Here is a 15,825-nt window from a genome sequence, read left to right on the forward strand (position 1 = left end):
TGGGGAGCCGCCGGGGCCGGGGCCGGGGCGGGCAGACGGCGCGGCCCCGTGGGACCCGGAGCGGGCGCCCGGCGTTGCGGGGCGGCCCCTGCACGGTGCGTGGGGGTGGGGGGGTCGGGATCGGGGTGCCGTTCAACTCGAGCAGAGCCACGATGACGGCTACCGGGGCCGCGGGCAGCGGGGCCGTGCACGGAGCACGGGGCAGCCAGGGACCTGCACCGGCTCCGCTCTGTTGCTCCGGTCCGGGCTCGGCGGGGCGGGGCAGGGCCGTGGTTGCGTGGCACCCCCACGGTACCCGGAGGAGCCGTGTGCCCTCCGCTCGTCCATCGGGTGTGCGGGACCGGGCGGTGTAAGATCCGGTGGAGCTGTGTTGATCTGACACCGGTCCGTGTGCCGCACACATCCCCCATCACACCGACCCGTGGGTGCGCTGGGTCCCGGTGCTGGTCCACCCAGCTCCTCCTCGTCCTGACCAGACTCCCTGAACCCCGGTCGTGGTCACAGCTGTGGGCTCAGCCACTTCAGCTCCTGCACATCCCAGTCAGCCCAGTTTGGCCCTAACCCGCTGGCAGGCTGGCTCGCCTTCCCACGTCTCTGTCATCCAGTCCGGCCCCACTGTAGCCCTTCAGCCTCGGCGTTTCGCTGTGCCGTCAGCCGTCCCCCCCGCCCCTTCCGGCCGTGCTCCAGCACCCCCAGCCCAGAAGGGGAATCCGGGCGCTCCAGGGGGCCCGTGGGGCCGTGAGAGCCCCTCCGCTGCCGGTTGGAGCCTGCCCCATCCCCGACCCCGTCCTTGCTGGGCGGTGAGAAATGAGGCCGGGGCCGGGGTGACCGCCCGTGTGTGGGGAGGGCGCGGGAGGGCCCGGTCCCATTTGTACCTGCCAGGAGCAGTTCCTGGGAGGGACGGCCGTGCCGGGGGGCTGCGAGGGTCACAGCTGGGCCAGCGCAGCCCTGGGGCCAAGCAGCATCACTCACTGCCAGCACCGTCCTGCACCGTGAGCCGACACCGGGCCGAGCACCGGCAGCGCACCGACAGCAGCAGCACTGTGCCGAGCGTGGGCACTGCGGCAGCGCCAGCACCGAGCATCGCAGCGGGGGGACGCGGCCCCACGGCCCCCACGGCCACGGGCTGACAGTTGGACTCAGTGATGGTCCTCGGTGCACCCACTCCCCGCACCCTCGTGGTGCAAACGCGCCGTCTGCGCTGCACGCCGCCGTGCCCAGAGCGCCCATCACCCCACGCACAGTGTGTGCTCGTGCCCGGACACCTCCCGGCACACGGCAGTGCCGCGCCGGGCAGGAGCGCGGCCGAGGAGCGGTGCCCCGGGGAGGGGGTCCGAGTGGGGCTGAGGGCGGCAGTGGGGACCGACTGTTTGCAGCCTGGCACCGCGGGGCCGCGCGGCTCCATCCGCAGATACATAATTAATGTACCCCTGAGCTCCGCGGGGCGGGCGGCCCGGGGCTTTTAGCGGAGATCTGCTCAAATATTCAGCTCCATTTCCGCCGTGCGGCGTTGGGCGGCTCCTTCTGGTAAGAGCTGCGGGGGCTTTCCCGGCCCTGGGGTGCGGGGCGGGCCCTGCCCGGCGCGGGGACACTGCGCTGAGCCCGGCACACTCGGGATGGCACAGGGCTGGGGAGCTTCGGGCCGGGGGGGCATCGCGGGTCCATCCCGCTGTCACCTCCGGTGCCCCCGGCCCCTTCCTGGCCTTAGCGCGGGGTCCCCGGCTCCGCACCAGGACCCGCCCCACACCAGAACCATCCCCGCGAGTCCCGGTGCTGGGGGGCTCCGGGGGCGGCCGGCGCCGGGAGGGTCGTGGCAGCGCGGGCGCTGGGCGCGGGGCGGGGGGCTCGGGCGGGGGCTGGGCACTGGTTATGGACTGAACTCCCTGCCTAATGCACCTGATTGGATTTGCGGAATCCAATTACCTGCCCTCGGCCTTTGATAACGAGGTTCTGAGCGACGGTTTCTGTCAACGGCCCCGAGGCAGCGAGAGCTGCGGGCACCGGCAGCCCCCGGCCCGTGCAGCCCCGTCCCGCCGGGCAGAGCCCGCAGCCTCGGGGGGAGGAGGAGGGGCAGAGGGTGGGGGTACCGCTTCCCCCAGAACCGCCCGACCCCCGCGGGGATGAGGCAGCGGGAGCCGCACACGCTGCAGGACCGGGGGCCGCGCACCCTCCCCCCTTTCCCGCTCCTACAGCGTCCCGCCCACGGCCGCAGCCCCACGCCCTGATGCTGTCAGCCCCACGGAAGCTTTGCAACCTCGGCTGTCGACCCCGCTGACTGCAGCGGAGTCCCTCCCGCACCCCTTAGGACAGGGGGACGTGTTCCGCCCCGTCCCCCGCGCCTCCCGTCCCCTTCTCGGCTCCCACGGAGCTGCCGGATTGGGACGTGGGGGGACCGCGGTGCCCCACGCTGCTCCCTGCCCGGAGCTCCGCGTTCCGCCCCCAGCCTCATCCCCGCGTCCCCCGCCCCGCCCCGTGGCCGCAGCCCTGCGGGGAGCGCACCCACGCAGCGCGGGGCCGACGCGCACCGCTCCCCGTCACACCGAGCTCCTCCCCGAGGGCGCTGCGCAGACGCCGACGGTCACCGCGGTGACGTCCGAGCGTGGCGGCTTCGGCCGTCGGGGCGCGGTGCGACGGGGCCCGGTGTGCGGGGCCGTGGCTGCGCGGTGCAGCTGCCCGAGGGGTCCGGCCCGGCCCGGCCCGGCCCGGCTCTGCCCCTCGTTGCCGGGGGGAGCGAAGAGGGCGTGCGTGCCACCGCGTCACCCCCGCACCCAGCGGCTGCCAGCGCCCGGCCCGGGGCCGGCGGGTGCGGGGCACCGGGAGTGTTTCATGCGGTTAAGAAGTGTCTGATTGAGGCAGGAGGCGCCAGCAGCTCCCACGGGAGCCGCAAGTCAAGGACTGGAGGACCAAATGCAGGCTAAAGTAATCCAATCTGGGCTGGCTTCATCTAATTAGCCCAGAATTAACCCAGCAGCCAGAGAGGAGCTGACTGTCCCTACAGTTTGCCAGCGGGTTTGGGGGGGAAGCGGGAGGAAGAAGGGGACGTCCAGCGATAATGAGATTAGAGGGGGAGCGGGCGGGAGAGGACGGCTTGGCAGCAGCTCCCGGTGGTAACGTGGGGCCCGGCCAGGCCTCCGCCGCTTAATTGCCGCGCGCTGGAGCGGCCGTCGGCGGTGAGGGGCGGGCGGGGACCCGCGTTACACGCTCCTACCCCCCCCGGCAGAGCGCCCGAGCCCGGCAGGGGCTGCGGGTCTCCGTCAGCTGTAGAGCGGCGGTGCCCGAAGGCGGGGGGGGGGTGGGGGTGAGGGGGTACGGGCTGAGGCTCTGCGGGGATCGGCTGCAGAGACGGGAGAGCCGTGGAAAGCGCCCGTCGCCGCGTGGGGTTGCGGGACGGGCCGCGGGACCCGTGCGTCCTTCCCCACGGCTGTGTCTCGGGCTGCGGGGTGCCGCGGGGCAGCGGGACGCGGGGTGCAGCCCCGGCAGCCACGGCGTCGTGGGTCTGAGGGCCGATTTTCCGCCTCGGTCCGTGCGAGTGCCCCTCCGCCTCGTCCCCCCGCTGCCATCAGCCGGGCCCCGCGGTGCGCGCAGCGCTCGGACTCCGGGCAGAGCCGCGGGGCAGCCCGGCGGCGGTCACGGCGCAGACGGGAGCAGTGAGACCGGGAGATGCCGACGGGGCGGCCCTGGGACCTGCGGGGACCCCTGAAAAAAGAGCCCCCGAACCGGACCCGCTGAGCACCCTCTGTTGCAGCGCTGCCCGGGGGCTCAGGGCTCCTCCCGGGTCCTCGCCCCGCGTGCCGCCCCGATCCCCACCACCGCCAGACCCCGCATCGCCCCCGGCTCCGGCTCCCGCCCCGAAGGGGTCGGGGTCGGTGAGCACCGCGGCGGGGCCCCGCTCTGCAGCTCCCGCGGGCGCGGGGCGGAGGTGGCGGTGCCGGGGAGGACGTCCCCTGCCCCCCAATCCATCTCCCGGACCGCGCAGCATTCCAGCCCCTGGGCGCTTCCACACAGCTGCCTGCCGCTCTCGGTTTAATTAACCCGCTGCCGCCCGCCCCCTCCCCCGGCACGACGCGTTTCCTCCCCGCACCTGCGGGCCGCGGTACCGTGGGTCGACACGCAGTATGACTCCCCCCCCACCCCCACGCGCGCGGGGCCCGCACCGTTGGCAGTGGGGAGCTCCCACGTGGGGGTGCGGGGATCCGCGCTGTGCCAACGTGGGGTGGGACGTGCGCGTGTGTACGCGGGGGGGTTGTGCTGGCACGGCGGGAGGAGACTGTGGGGTCCTGCGTGGGGTGCGTGTGCGAGCAGCGGGGATGAGCACAGCTCCGGGCATTGTGTGTGGGTGTGCTGTGGCCGCTCGTGTGCGTGCCCTGGCGCTGCTCTGTGCATGCGTGTACAGTTGTGCTGAGCCGTGGGCTGCGTGCAGCTGTGGGTGTGCACGCGTGGGGCGGTGCAGTGGCGCGGAGATGGGTGTGAGCTCAGCTGTGTGTGTATCCACGCTGCGCCGCTCTACAGGGTGCGCAAACACACGTGTGCAGGCTCAGTCCCACCGTGGGGTGTGCGTGGTGTGTGTGTGTGTGTGTCCCCACGCAGCACCCAGCACAGCAGCGGTGCCGCGGCCCCACGCCCCGGGGAGCAGCCACGGCAGCGCGTCCCGCTGGGCCCGGTGCCCCCGAGCCCTGCGGTGCCCCCGGGCCGAGCCGTGCCCCCGGGGCGCAGCAGCTGCTGCTCCCGGTGCCGCCGTGATTTACAGGCGCAGCCCCGGTAATGTCATTTGCCCCAGACCGGTGGCGCCAGGGCGGACGGGCGGCCCCTCCCGCGCCGGCCCTTACCCTGGGGACGTGACCCGCCGCCCTCGCCCTGAACCGGGGCCCGGCACCCAATGGCCCGGACCCACCGAACCCGCGGCCCCGGCCCGGCCCGGTCCGCGCTGTCCCGCGTTGGCCGCGACTTCCCGATGCGTGCACGGTGTGCGGGTGGGGGCCGAGCCCGGGGCAACCTCTGCCGGACACGAGCGTCGCGAAGGGGCCCGGCTCTGGGCTCGGTGACACCGGAGCAGAGTGGCCGTGGGACGCGGGTGCGCGATGTCGCCACCCGCGGGTCCGCGGTAACCGGAGCGGCGATGGGAACGGCGGGCGCGGGGTCTGTTTGGTGCGGGGTCGGAGGGGCCGCGGTCGGACAGCGCGGACAGCGGCGGCTGCGGGGAGCGAAGCACCGGAGCGCTCCGGGATGCGGGAGCGGCCCCGCGTGAACGCATCACGGCGCCGGGGCCGCTCTGTGCGCCTCGGGACCCGCAGAGGTCTCCGCCCGGAGAACGGAGCGGCCCCGGCACGGCGGGGAAGGACAGGTGGCGGCCCCGGTGCTGCCGTCCGTGCGCGCCGACGGCACCGTGCCCGGCCGGCTGCGGGGCTGCGGGCAGCGACGGGACAGGGCGGTACGTGGGGGTGCGTCCTGTCGCTGTCCGATGTCACGGTGGGACCCCGCTGTCGTTTCACTGCTCCGAGCCCGGCGGCTCTCCGGGCTGCGGGGACCGGGACGCGCCTCCTCCCCCCCACCGCGGCTCTTCCGACGGTCCCCTACGGGCGACCCCGGAGACGCGCTGCCCGCGCCGAGCCGCGGGGGTTCCCGGCGGTCCGAGGGCCGGGCCGGGGGGGTTTGTGGTGGGGCGGAGGGCCCGGTGTCGAGGCCGGGGAGGGGGCCGGTGCCGGGGCGTGGCTCCGGGATGCGCGAGCCCCCGCCCCTGAGGGCGCGGGCTGTCCATCACGGGGCGCGGCCGCCAATCAGCGGGCGGGCGGCCGAGATTTTGGCAGCTCCAGATGGAGCGGGGCAGAAAAGCGCGTGCAGCCGGGGGGCCCCGCCGCGCCCCGCAGCCCGCAGCCCGCGGCCGCCAGCAGCCGCCTCCGCCGCGGGCCATGCCCCACTCCCTGCCCCGGCCTCGGCCACCGCCCGCCGCCCGCCGCCCCCCCCGCAGCGCCCCGCAGCCCGCGGCCGCCCCCCGCGCCTAGGCGGCCCCGCGATGCCCCGACTCTGAGCGCGGCGGGGCCATGGAGGCGGCGGCGCTGGCGCGGGAGGGCGGCGGCGCGGCCCCCGCTCCCCACGAGCCCATCAGCTTCGGCATCGACCAGATCCTCAGCGGCCCCGAGCCCCCGGGCGGTGCGGGGCCGGCGCGGGCTGCGGGAGAGCCCGACTACCCCGGGCTGTACGGCGGCGGCTACGGCCCCGCCTGCTCGCTCGGGTCCTACAACCTCAACATGAGCATGAACGTGAGCGTGAACGTGACCCCCGCGCCCGCCGCGCCGCCCGCCGGGGTCATCCGCGTCCCCGCGCACCGACCCGCGCCGCCCGCACCTCCCGCCGCGCCGCCGCCGGTGCCGGGGCTGTCGGGGCTCACCTTCCCCTGGATGGAGACCACGCGGCGCATCGCCAAGGACCGGCTCTCAGGTGAGCGCTCCGCTCCGACGGCTCTCGGCGGCCCCGACGGCGCGGAGCGGCCGAACGGGAGCGGGAGCGGAGCGGGCGCGGCGGCTCAGAGCGGGGGGGGGGGACCGTCCGCGCCGGGCTCCGCTGCGCTGGAAGCGGCCGCGCTCCGCCGGTGCCGCGCGTGGGGCCGCGGAGCCGCCGAGCGGTTGCCGCGCCGGGACCGGGATCCCGCCGAACCGCCGCGGCACTGCGCACCGGGAAGCCGCCGCCGTCGGGGCTCCGGTTCCCGGTTCCCGGTGGGGCCGGAGCTTTGCGGCGGCCGCTCCCTGCGGTGCTCCGGGAAATCCCATCGCGCTTTGGCCGCGGGCTCGGGCTCTGCAGCACCGAGATGTAAGAACCGGGCCCGGTCCCACCGGGAGGGGGGAGGCCGTGTGCGGGAATGGGGAGTGAGGAGCCTGCGTGGGGTGCACGGGGACAGCTGCCCGTGTGCGGGAATGGGGCTGCGTGGGGAGCACACACCGTGCGGTGTCTGTGGGGTTGGGGGCCCGTGCTGTGGGGTGGCAGTGGGGCTGTGAGCCCACACTGTGGGTGCCTGTGAAACTGGGGGTCTGTGCTGTGGGGCATCTGGGGCCGTGGTGGGGGCTGCTTGTGGGGCTGGCAGGGAGGTGCTGGCGCGGCTGCGAGCCTGTGCTGTGCAGTGGTCATTGTGTTGGGCTGTGGGCTGTGATGGGAGGAGGATGGGGCTGTGCGGGATGTGCAGAGATGTGTGTGTGTGTGTCCGGGGATGGATGTGGGGTTGCTGGATGCCGGGTTTGGGGCAAAGCCATGGCTGGGGTGTGATGGAGCGCTGGGGAGGGTGGTGGGGCACGGTGCTGACCATGGGGCCGTGTGCGGGGTGCTGTGCTGGTGCTGAGATGAGGGTGCTGGGTGCTGGCGCTGGTGCCCGGTGCTGGGTGCCGGTGGGGCGAGCGTGGGGCTGTGAGCGTGGCTCAGTGCAGCTCCTTCCCAAGATGGCGGCACTGCCACGTCTGCAGCACGGCCTTGTATGGGGACGAGGGCGGTGGATGAGGCCGGGGCTGCGGGGGCTGCGAGGGCTGGGCGCTGTGGGGTGGGAGGTCTGGGGGTATGGGGCCCCATCCCAGGCACCAGCAGAGCCAGGTTCACCTCCCGGCCCACCCGTTGGTGATGGAGCGCCGTCCCCACGCATGGCTGGCGGTGACGTCCCCGTCTCCTGACTGGCGCCAGTGGTGGGGGGACATGGCGGCCCCTCCCCGGCACGGGGTCTCCCAGCCGTGGCCATCACTCAGCGCTGGAGCCTTGGGGTGGTCTTGGGGCTGTCGGCATCTGTTTGCAGTGAGGGGCCGCCCCATGTGGGGAGGGGGCGCGGGGGCATCCGTCCATCCCTCCCCAACTGCGTGGCTCCACCTGCATCGAGTGCTTCCACCCCCGCTGCGGGCAGATGCCTTCCCAGCACGCTATGGGGTGCGGGGAATAGACGGTCTGTCCCTGGGGCCTGCTATAGGGTCAGCCCTGCGCCCCACAAGCGTGGGGTGCCGGGGCCCCGTGGCGGTCCCATTGGTGCAGCGCTGCCCATGCTGTGCGGTGTTGGCAATGGCTGTGGTGTCCTGGAGCTGTTGCTCAGCCGTGGGTTACTCCGTCCTCCTCCTGCCCCTTTGCTGCCCTGACGCTCCCGTGACCCCTTCCCCGCGTCCTTGTGGGAGGTGGCAGCCCCCTCCCAGCCCCCCACCCCCGGCAGCTGCAGCGCAGCCATCCCAGAGGCTGCTGCGTGCGAAGGGAAGGAGACATCAGCCGCCTCCGGTGGCCTCCGGGTCCCCTCTCCTCTGCGGGGAGTGCCGGGAGCTGGTGGGGCCGCGGCACGGCGCGGTGCTGGGAGCGGGGCCGGGTTTGTGCTGCCCGGAGCCCTGCGATGACCCTGGGAGTGGACCCACTGTGCTGCTCGGTGAGGCCTGGGGTCCTCCTTCAGGCTCGGGGAGCAGTCAGAGCCACAGTAGGGAGGTGCACGTGAGCCCCCTCACCACACTGAGCAGCGCCGCGTGTCCTCTGTCAGTAGGACCAGGACGAGGGGTCTCCCTCCTCACCCCCTCCCCGCTCTGCTCAGCCCACGTTCCATGTGGGCTCAGCGCTGCCTGACGATGCCCTCGGCCCCGTTCCCCACCGGCAGCCAAAGTGTGGGAGGGGGCAGTGCCGCGCTCCCCCCGCCCCACGCGGCCGCTCACCCCCCTGTGCCCACAGCCGCGCTCTCGCCCTTCGCGGCGACCCGGCGCATCGGGCACCCGTACCAGAACCGCACGCCGCCCAAGCGCAAGAAGCCGCGCACCTCCTTCAGCCGCGTGCAGATCTGCGAGCTGGAGAAGCGCTTCCACCGCCAGAAGTACCTGGCGTCGGCCGAGAGAGCCACCCTGGCCAAGGCCCTCAAGATGACGGACGCTCAGGTCAAAACCTGGTTCCAGAACCGCCGCACCAAGTGGAGGTAACGGGCTGGGGAGGGGGGTTCGCCCGCATCCTGCGGTGCTGTCCCCGCACCCCGACCCTCACCCCGCGCGTGGGGCTCTGTGCAGGAGGCAGACGGCGGAGGAGCGCGAGGCGGAGCGGCAGCAGGCCAACCGGCTGATGCTGCACCTGCAGCAGGAGGCCTTCCAGAAGAGCCTGAGCCAGCCGCTGCCGCAGGACCCGCTGTGCATGCACAACTCCTCGCTGTACGCCCTGCAGAACCTGCAGCCCTGGGCCGAGGACAATAAGGTGACGTCCGTCTCAGGGGTGGCCTCCGTGGTCTGAGGGCGCTGCGTGGCAGAGGGGACCCCCACCCCTCCCCTTCCCCCCGCGGCCCCGGGGGCCCCGAACTAGCTGGGAGGTGGCAGTGGGCGGTTCCGCCCGGGGGGGGTGGGGGGGGGGTGCGAGGAGGCCCCGTCACCCCGCGGCAGGGAGGGGGCTGCTGCTTCCCGGTGCTGTCCTGAGCAGCAGCCCCTCCCCACACTGCGTCCGCACCCTCTCACTGCCCTGGGAGAGCAGCAGCCCTGGGCGGGTGGACTCTGAGCTCAGGCCCCCTCCCACCCTCACCCCACGTGCCTCTGCCAGCCCGGACCCTCTGGGGAGGCCGCCCACCCCGTGCAGCTCCTCGGGGTCTGGACCCCTGTCAGCAGCTCCATGTGCTGGACAGTCCCCCAGCGCCCAACCTGCCCAGGGGGGGCAGAGCCGGGGACGGGGGTGCCATCCCCCTGTAGTCGCACATTTCCAGTGCTGGAAACTCACTGCCGCCCCATTTGTTGAGGGGAGGGGGGCAGAGTCCCTCCCAAGCGCCGTCTTATCCTGATGAGTTCGAGTCTGTCAGCTTTGGCTTTGAGCTGGGGGGGTCCCATCGCTGCCCCCGGCGTTTCCTGCGCACAGCACTGATGGAGATATTGGCCACACGGGTGGGGTTCCCGGTGCTCTTGGCCCCCCCTGCAGTACTAGGCCTGGACAATGGGCACAGGGTCCCCCCATGTGGCAGCAGCCCCCCCAGAGGCTGCCCCGGGGCCACCTCTGCCTCCTCCCCATGCAATATCTCGGTGTGGGACTGAACTTCTGGGCTGGCACAGTGTGGACAATGTGGGCAGTGATGCTGATGGGCCTCTGCTGCAAGACCCCCCCCCAAGCAAACTTCCTTCCCACCGTGTGTCCCAGCAGCGGGGTGCAGCCCGGACAGGACTCAGACAGCTGGGGACTCTCCCCAGCACTCCAGACGGGGGAATCTCCGCTGCGAATGGGGCTGAAGCCCCGTCCCCAATCCTAACCCTGACCCCGCTCTTGACCTTGACCTCCCCCCTGACCCCGACGCGGCCCCCGCTGTCCGTGGTGCTGCCGGGACGCGACGGGGCGTACGGGAACCGCCCCCGCGAACGTCGTGCGCCGGCACCCACGGGGTCCGCCTCCGGAACCGGGACCCCTCGGGACGGTACCGGGAGCCGGGGCTGAGCTGCGGGTCCCGCAGCCAATTGGGTTCCGGCCCCGGGGGCGGGCAGCGTCCTGCAGCGCTCCCGGGAGGAGGCGGGGCCGCCGGTGCCCGTTTTCCGACGGCGGGATTGGCTGCGGCTCCGTGACGCGGTCCGTCGGACCGGGAGGAGGTTGGGGGGGGGGAACCGCCGCCGCGCCGCCGCAGAACCGCCGGGATGAGCGCGGGCGGCCCCGGAGCGGGGGAGGACGGCCCCGGGGGCTGCGCGCTGGGTTGGCCCGGGCCCCGCTGCTCTCCCGGCTCCCGGGGCGGCGAGGCCGTGCTCCGCGCCCGCGCCGAGGCGGCGGGGTACCGGCGGATGCTCCGCGCCCGCGCGGCGGAGGTGGAGGCGTTGCGCGGGGCCGTGGGAGCGCTGCACCGGCAGCTGGAGGGGCTCCGCGACCGGCGCAGCGGGGAGCTCGCCAAGTACCAGGTACCGGGCGCGGGCGGGTGCTCGGGGGAGCGGGGGGGGGTGGCCGGGAGGTAGGAGCGAGGGGGCGGTGCGCGGTGTGGGTTGTTAGAGAAAGGGGGGGGTGCAGACGCTTGGGCTGGGGAGGGCTGAGTGTGGGGTTCGTGGCTGCCCGGTTGTGGGGGGTCGTGGATGTGGGGAGTGTGGCCGCGGCTCGGGGACAACGGGGGCCGGGAAGCGGTTGGGGCGGGGGTCCCGCGGTCCGGCTCGGGGTCTCGGGGTACTCTGACGGCCCGACGGCAGGAGCGGGTGGCGGAGCTGGAGCGGCAGATCGGCGAAGCGGAGCAGGAGATGGCGCGGTGCCTGCGGGAGTACCCCGCGCTGCTGCGGCTGCGGATGGCTCTGGACGCGGAGATCGCCGCGTACCGGTACGGGGAGGGGGCGGGGCTGGGGGGCGCGCCGGTCGCGGGGCTCAGCGGGACCCCTTTCTTGCAGGGAGATGCTGGAAGGGGAAGAGCTGCGCCTGGGTGCCGTGGTACCGCCGTGACGGGGCCCCATCCATTTTGCTGCGGGACCGGGCGCTGCTGGGTCCCCCCCAGACTCCCGGCATCGGGCTGCCGCTCTGCGGGGCCCTCTGTGCCCCCGCCCCTCGGGAGCACCTCCCACTCTCGAGCCACGGGACCCCCGGACTCCTGGAACCCGGTCCTTCGGGACCCCTTTGCCAGGGGACCCCTGGGCTCTGCAGACACCCCCGGGAGGACCCCACTCCCCGGGAGGGCAGCGCCCCGGGCCGCACAATCACACCAGCCTCTCCAGAGCGGCAGCGGGGCTGGAGCCCCGGCCCTGGCCCACGCGGGAGCACCTCAATAAACGCCCCGTGGCATTACCCAGCACTGAGCCCTCTGTGTGATGGGGCGGCAGCTCCGTGTGCGTGGGGGTGCTACTGGGGCAGCGGCCGTGCCCAGGGCTGCTTGGGGCTGCACGGTCTGTGGGCTGTTTCCTTCCAGGGCCGCCTGGGTGTGGGGTCTGTGCTCATCCCCACCTTCCACAGCCCCCAGCTGGAGCTGCTGGCCACATGCCCTGCAGGATGCTGAGGGGGTGGTGAGGAATGGGGGAGGGTTATAGGGCCCAGAGCCCTCCCCTGGACCCCCTGCACACCCCGACTGAGGTTTCTCACAAAAAAGCCAAGCTCAGCTCTCTTACAGAGACAAAAAACCCATTTCAATATAACACAAACAGATGGGAATGTTGGTAGCAGGCGGCTCCGGCTGCTTCACCCCGGGCTGCTGTCCCTCAGCCCCCGCGCAGCCAGGCTGTGTCCACCTCCCACCACCCGCTCCAGGGGCTCCACGAGGAGTTGGTGTAGGGGTCCTGGCAGCTGATGCGCACCCGCTGCACGCGCTCCTGCAGGCTCATCTTCTCAGTGCCCTCCACAAATGCATCAACCTGCAAAGGGGGGGGGGGCTGATCACGGCCTGGGGAGGGGCACCAGCACCACCGGAGGAGCTGGAGGTGAAGCACTTGGAGATGGAAGCACAGCAGTTCTTCCCCCCTTTCCCCCCCCTTGGCAGCGATGCCTCATGTGGGTAGTTTTTGGGGGCTAGCAGAGGCGGCAGCTGGGAGTGACAATTTCCAACCTTCCTTCCCCTCTCCCCCCCTGGTGACTGTGAGCACAGAGCACTGCTCCTAACGATGCTGCTGCGCTGATAGGAGCTGGGCTGGGGCTGGAGTGGCGTGGGCAGGGGGAGGCTGGGAGCAGGGTGGGGTGGGTGGGGGGCAGCGGGTTGCGGGCAGCCTGCCCCTTACCTGCGTGCCGTTGGGCAGCTCGTACTGCAGCCAGTAGAGAAGGGCGAAGTAAGACTTGGGGAGCGACCAGGAGGCCGGGGGGGCCCAGGCCAGGTGGAGCTGCCCCCCCTGCATGCGTGCAGTCAGCTCCTGCGGGGGGTCGGGCCGCACTGTGGGCAGCGGAGCACAGTGGGGCTCAGCGTGGGGCTGCGGCCCACCGGGCTTCCCAGCACCCCCACCCTGGGGACATCTGTGGGCTGAGCTCACCAATATCACGGACGAAGAAGTGGATGGAGAAGTTGAGGAAGGAGGTGTCAGAGATCCCCTCGAAGCTCAGCTGCAGCGGGCGCAGCTCTTCGGCGAAGGGGCAGAAGGAGGGGTCCGTGAAGCTGGTGCTGAACCGCCCGCCGTGCCCGGCTGCGTGCACCCAGTCCCCGACGGAGCCGTTGCTGTGCAGGAAGGCAGTGTGAGCGCAGGGGGCCGGGGGGGGCCGGGGCTGGGGGCTGTGGTACCCACCTGTGTGTGAGGCGGGCGCGGAAGACCGCGGAGTGCGGCCCCAGCCAGGAGCAGTGGAAGGAGCCGCGGTAGGATTCAGCCTGGCAGGAGACGTTCCTGCCCTCCTCACCTGACAGGGCCAGGGATAACGGGTTGGGGTTTGTGGGGCTGAGGAGTGCACCCCTTCCCCGAACTGTCCCACGCAGCCCTGCCTGGGTGCATCCTCCAGCCCACAGGCTGCAGCGCGAACTTCCTCATACCCGCACTGTGTGTCAGACCTCCTGGTCCCCCGCCTGCCCCCACACTCATTCCAGCCATCCCCACCCCATCCCATCACTCCACGTCTGTCTCCACCCTGCCCCATCACCCCATGTCTGCCCCATCACCCCATGTCTCTGCCCCATCCTGCCCAATGTCACTCATCCCTCCCCACCCTGCTCTCCTGTCCTCGTGCCCTCATCATCCTGCATCCCCCCTGTCCCCGTGCCCCCATCATCCCACATCGCCCTGGCCCCACCTACCACTGTTGCCGACCACCACGTAGGTGCTGTCCAGCAGGACCCCCCCGTCCCAGCAGCTGTAGTTGCCGGTGGCGGGCAGGTCCAAGCCGAGGATGGTGAGAGTCCGTCCCTCGGCCAGGAGCTCGGCCATGGGCTCTGGCTCCCCGTTCTGCGTCCAGGCCACCTGCAGCTTCGACGTGTTGCATTTCACCACCACGTCTTTGTTCAGGTTCCCCACCAGAACTGGAGACAAAACGCAATCTATCACCCATGCTGCAGTGGGGCTGCGTACCCCTCATCCCAGGTACAGTCACCCTGCCCCATGCCCCCGGGCCTGCTCCGTCACCCCCCCATCCACTCCCCATCCCTCCCCGCACCGGGTGTCCCCCTGTGAGCCCCCCCAGCCCTCCTTGGACTCACACTTCGGGGGGAAGGCGGTCAGGGCGTCCGTAAGGGCGACGCACAACACCAGGAGCACCGGGATCGGCATCTGAGGAGAGAGGGGCAGCGTCAGGGGATGCGGTGGTGGATCCCGGGAGGAGCGGTGCCGGGGTGCAGCGGGGGTGGGCAGAGTGAGTGGAGCCGGGGGAAAGCCCCGCTCGGTGGGCGGTGGGCGCAGCTCCCAGCCCTTCCCAGCACGGCCCCGGGCAGGGAGTGCCCGAGTGGGGCAGCGCTTTTCCGGCTCCCTGTCGCCCCCCCACGGTCCCCCCCCCCCCCCCCCGCCTACCTCTGCGTGCGCTGCTCCCTCTGGCTCTGCAGGGCTGGGAGCTGCCGTATATATACTGAGCTGCGACCCCGCGGGGCTGCCCCAAGGTGAAGGTAAACCACAGCAGCATCACAGTTCTTAGAAGGGGAGAAAGCGGTGCAGGGCGGAGCTGAGGATCGGTACCCGCGCTCGGCTCCAGCCCCGCCGGCCTTGGTGTGAGCTGCCTGGAGCAGGGACACCGTGAGCTGTGCCCTGGGCAGAGGGGCAGTGCTGGAGCTCCCCTGTTCCCGGCTGCCACGGGGTGCCCCCCAGAACTGCGATCCACGGGGAAGGGTTTTAGGGCGAGCACCTCGAGGGGAGCAGGGAAGGGATGGGCGAACTCGTGGCAGTGCCCATCAGGGGCTGTGCACCCTGGCAGTGGCCCCAGAAGCAGCGGGGAGGGGGCAGGGTGCACCCCTGGGTGGGAGCATCCCCTGTGCTGCCCTTGACCCGCCACAGCTGACAGGAACCACAAACCCCATAGCTCAGAGTTAAATGTCCCCGTTCTGACAGTACAGAATGGAGGGCAGGAAGGTGCTGCCGTCCCCAGCCGGGAGCAGGGACAGCTTCCACCACTCAGAGTCCCTCCAGCACTGCCACAGAGGCAAACGCGTGGCAGGAACTGGGGTAGATGGGGACGAGGGGCAGCGACCCCGGGCAGGGAGTGGCTGCAGTTCCCCTCCTGGGGGCACAGCGGTGCCAGGCTGGGGAGGGCAGGGGACGTAGGCTGTTCTCATTGCTCCTGATCACGTAATTTCTGGGGTTCCTAGAAAGTGAGGGGGAAGTTCGGGCACCGATGTGGCTGTGGTGAGGCTCAGCCGCCACCCTTCCGCTCAGCCTTCGAGGTGCAGTGACGGAGGACGGAATCCCTGGGCCCCTTCTTGGGAACAGCAGAGCCCCACGCGTGGGCCGGCAGCATGCAGGGGGGCAGAGCACGCTCTGTGCTGGACCCCCAGCCCCTGCTCGCCGGCCCCAGGCTCGGTCCTGCCAAGTGATGCAGGACAGGGACCTGCTGGGGGCCGGAGAACCCCCTGGGTCAGGAAGGGGGACCTTGAGGATGGGGAAGGACTGCAGCAGCTCCCCCCAGAGCGTCGCCCCATCCCTCCCAAGGCAGAGTGGGGAGCTGGAACAGGGAGCTGGCTGCCCGCCTCCCCCGCCCACCGCAGCTTCCCCTCTGCTTCTGGGGAAAAGAGCAGAACTGCAGAGGGGAAGATCCGATGCAAATGCCAGGGCTGCCCGCTGCCGTGACCGGGGCAGTGGCACGGTACCCAGAATTGGAGGCGTGAGGTGAGCAAGAGCACCACGCACTGTGTGCTGACCCACGGGGCAGGGGTAGCACTAGGCCCACAAAATGGTCCTGGGGGGCACGGGAAAGCTGGTGGGGAGTCCTGGCTCTGTAGGAAGCGGGGTGCCTGGGAGGGGTAATGGGGCCCACCCTGCCCTGAGCCCCGTGCAGCGCAAACACGACACGAGGCCGCGAGTAAAGGTC

The 15,825-nt window shown here is 72.0% G+C and overlaps 3 protein-coding genes across 3 annotated transcripts; 2 read left to right on the forward strand and 1 right to left on the reverse strand.

Moving 5' to 3' along the window:
• Positions 1-5,223: 5,223 nt before the first annotated feature.
• On the forward strand, positions 5,224-9,241 carry TLX2 (T cell leukemia homeobox 2). Its single transcript, XM_065750235.1, is given in 4 exon segments — positions 5,224-6,016; positions 6,019-6,435; positions 8,668-8,905; positions 8,994-9,241. Coding segments are annotated over 4 exon segments (1,665 nt in total). The 3' UTR covers positions 9,211-9,241.
• A 1,317-nt stretch (positions 9,242-10,558) lies between these two features.
• LOC136057511 (alpha-internexin-like) lies at positions 10,559-11,704 on the forward strand. The gene is made up of 3 exons (XM_065750230.1): positions 10,559-10,835; positions 11,115-11,239; positions 11,307-11,704. Exons 1-3 carry the CDS (start codon positions 10,581-10,583, stop codon positions 11,356-11,358), a joined length of 432 nt encoding a protein of 143 aa, XP_065606302.1. The 5' UTR covers positions 10,559-10,580; the 3' UTR covers positions 11,359-11,704.
• Positions 11,705-12,104: 400 nt separating this feature from the next.
• LOC136057536 (interleukin-12 subunit beta-like) lies at positions 12,105-14,081 on the reverse strand. The gene is made up of 6 exons (XM_065750261.1): positions 14,012-14,081; positions 13,613-13,834; positions 13,113-13,221; positions 12,864-13,045; positions 12,618-12,766; positions 12,105-12,257 (listed from the first exon to the last, which is right to left on the reverse strand). Exons 1-6 carry the CDS (start codon positions 14,079-14,081, stop codon positions 12,105-12,107), a joined length of 885 nt encoding a protein of 294 aa, XP_065606333.1.
• Between the last annotated feature and the right edge of the window lie 1,744 nt (positions 14,082-15,825).

This window comes from Cyrtonyx montezumae, unplaced genomic scaffold (assembly GCF_038088225.1).
Source record: "Cyrtonyx montezumae isolate F1298 unplaced genomic scaffold, pur_monq_1.0 scaffold_69, whole genome shotgun sequence".
Lineage (NCBI taxonomy): Eukaryota > Metazoa > Chordata > Aves > Galliformes > Odontophoridae > Cyrtonyx > Cyrtonyx montezumae.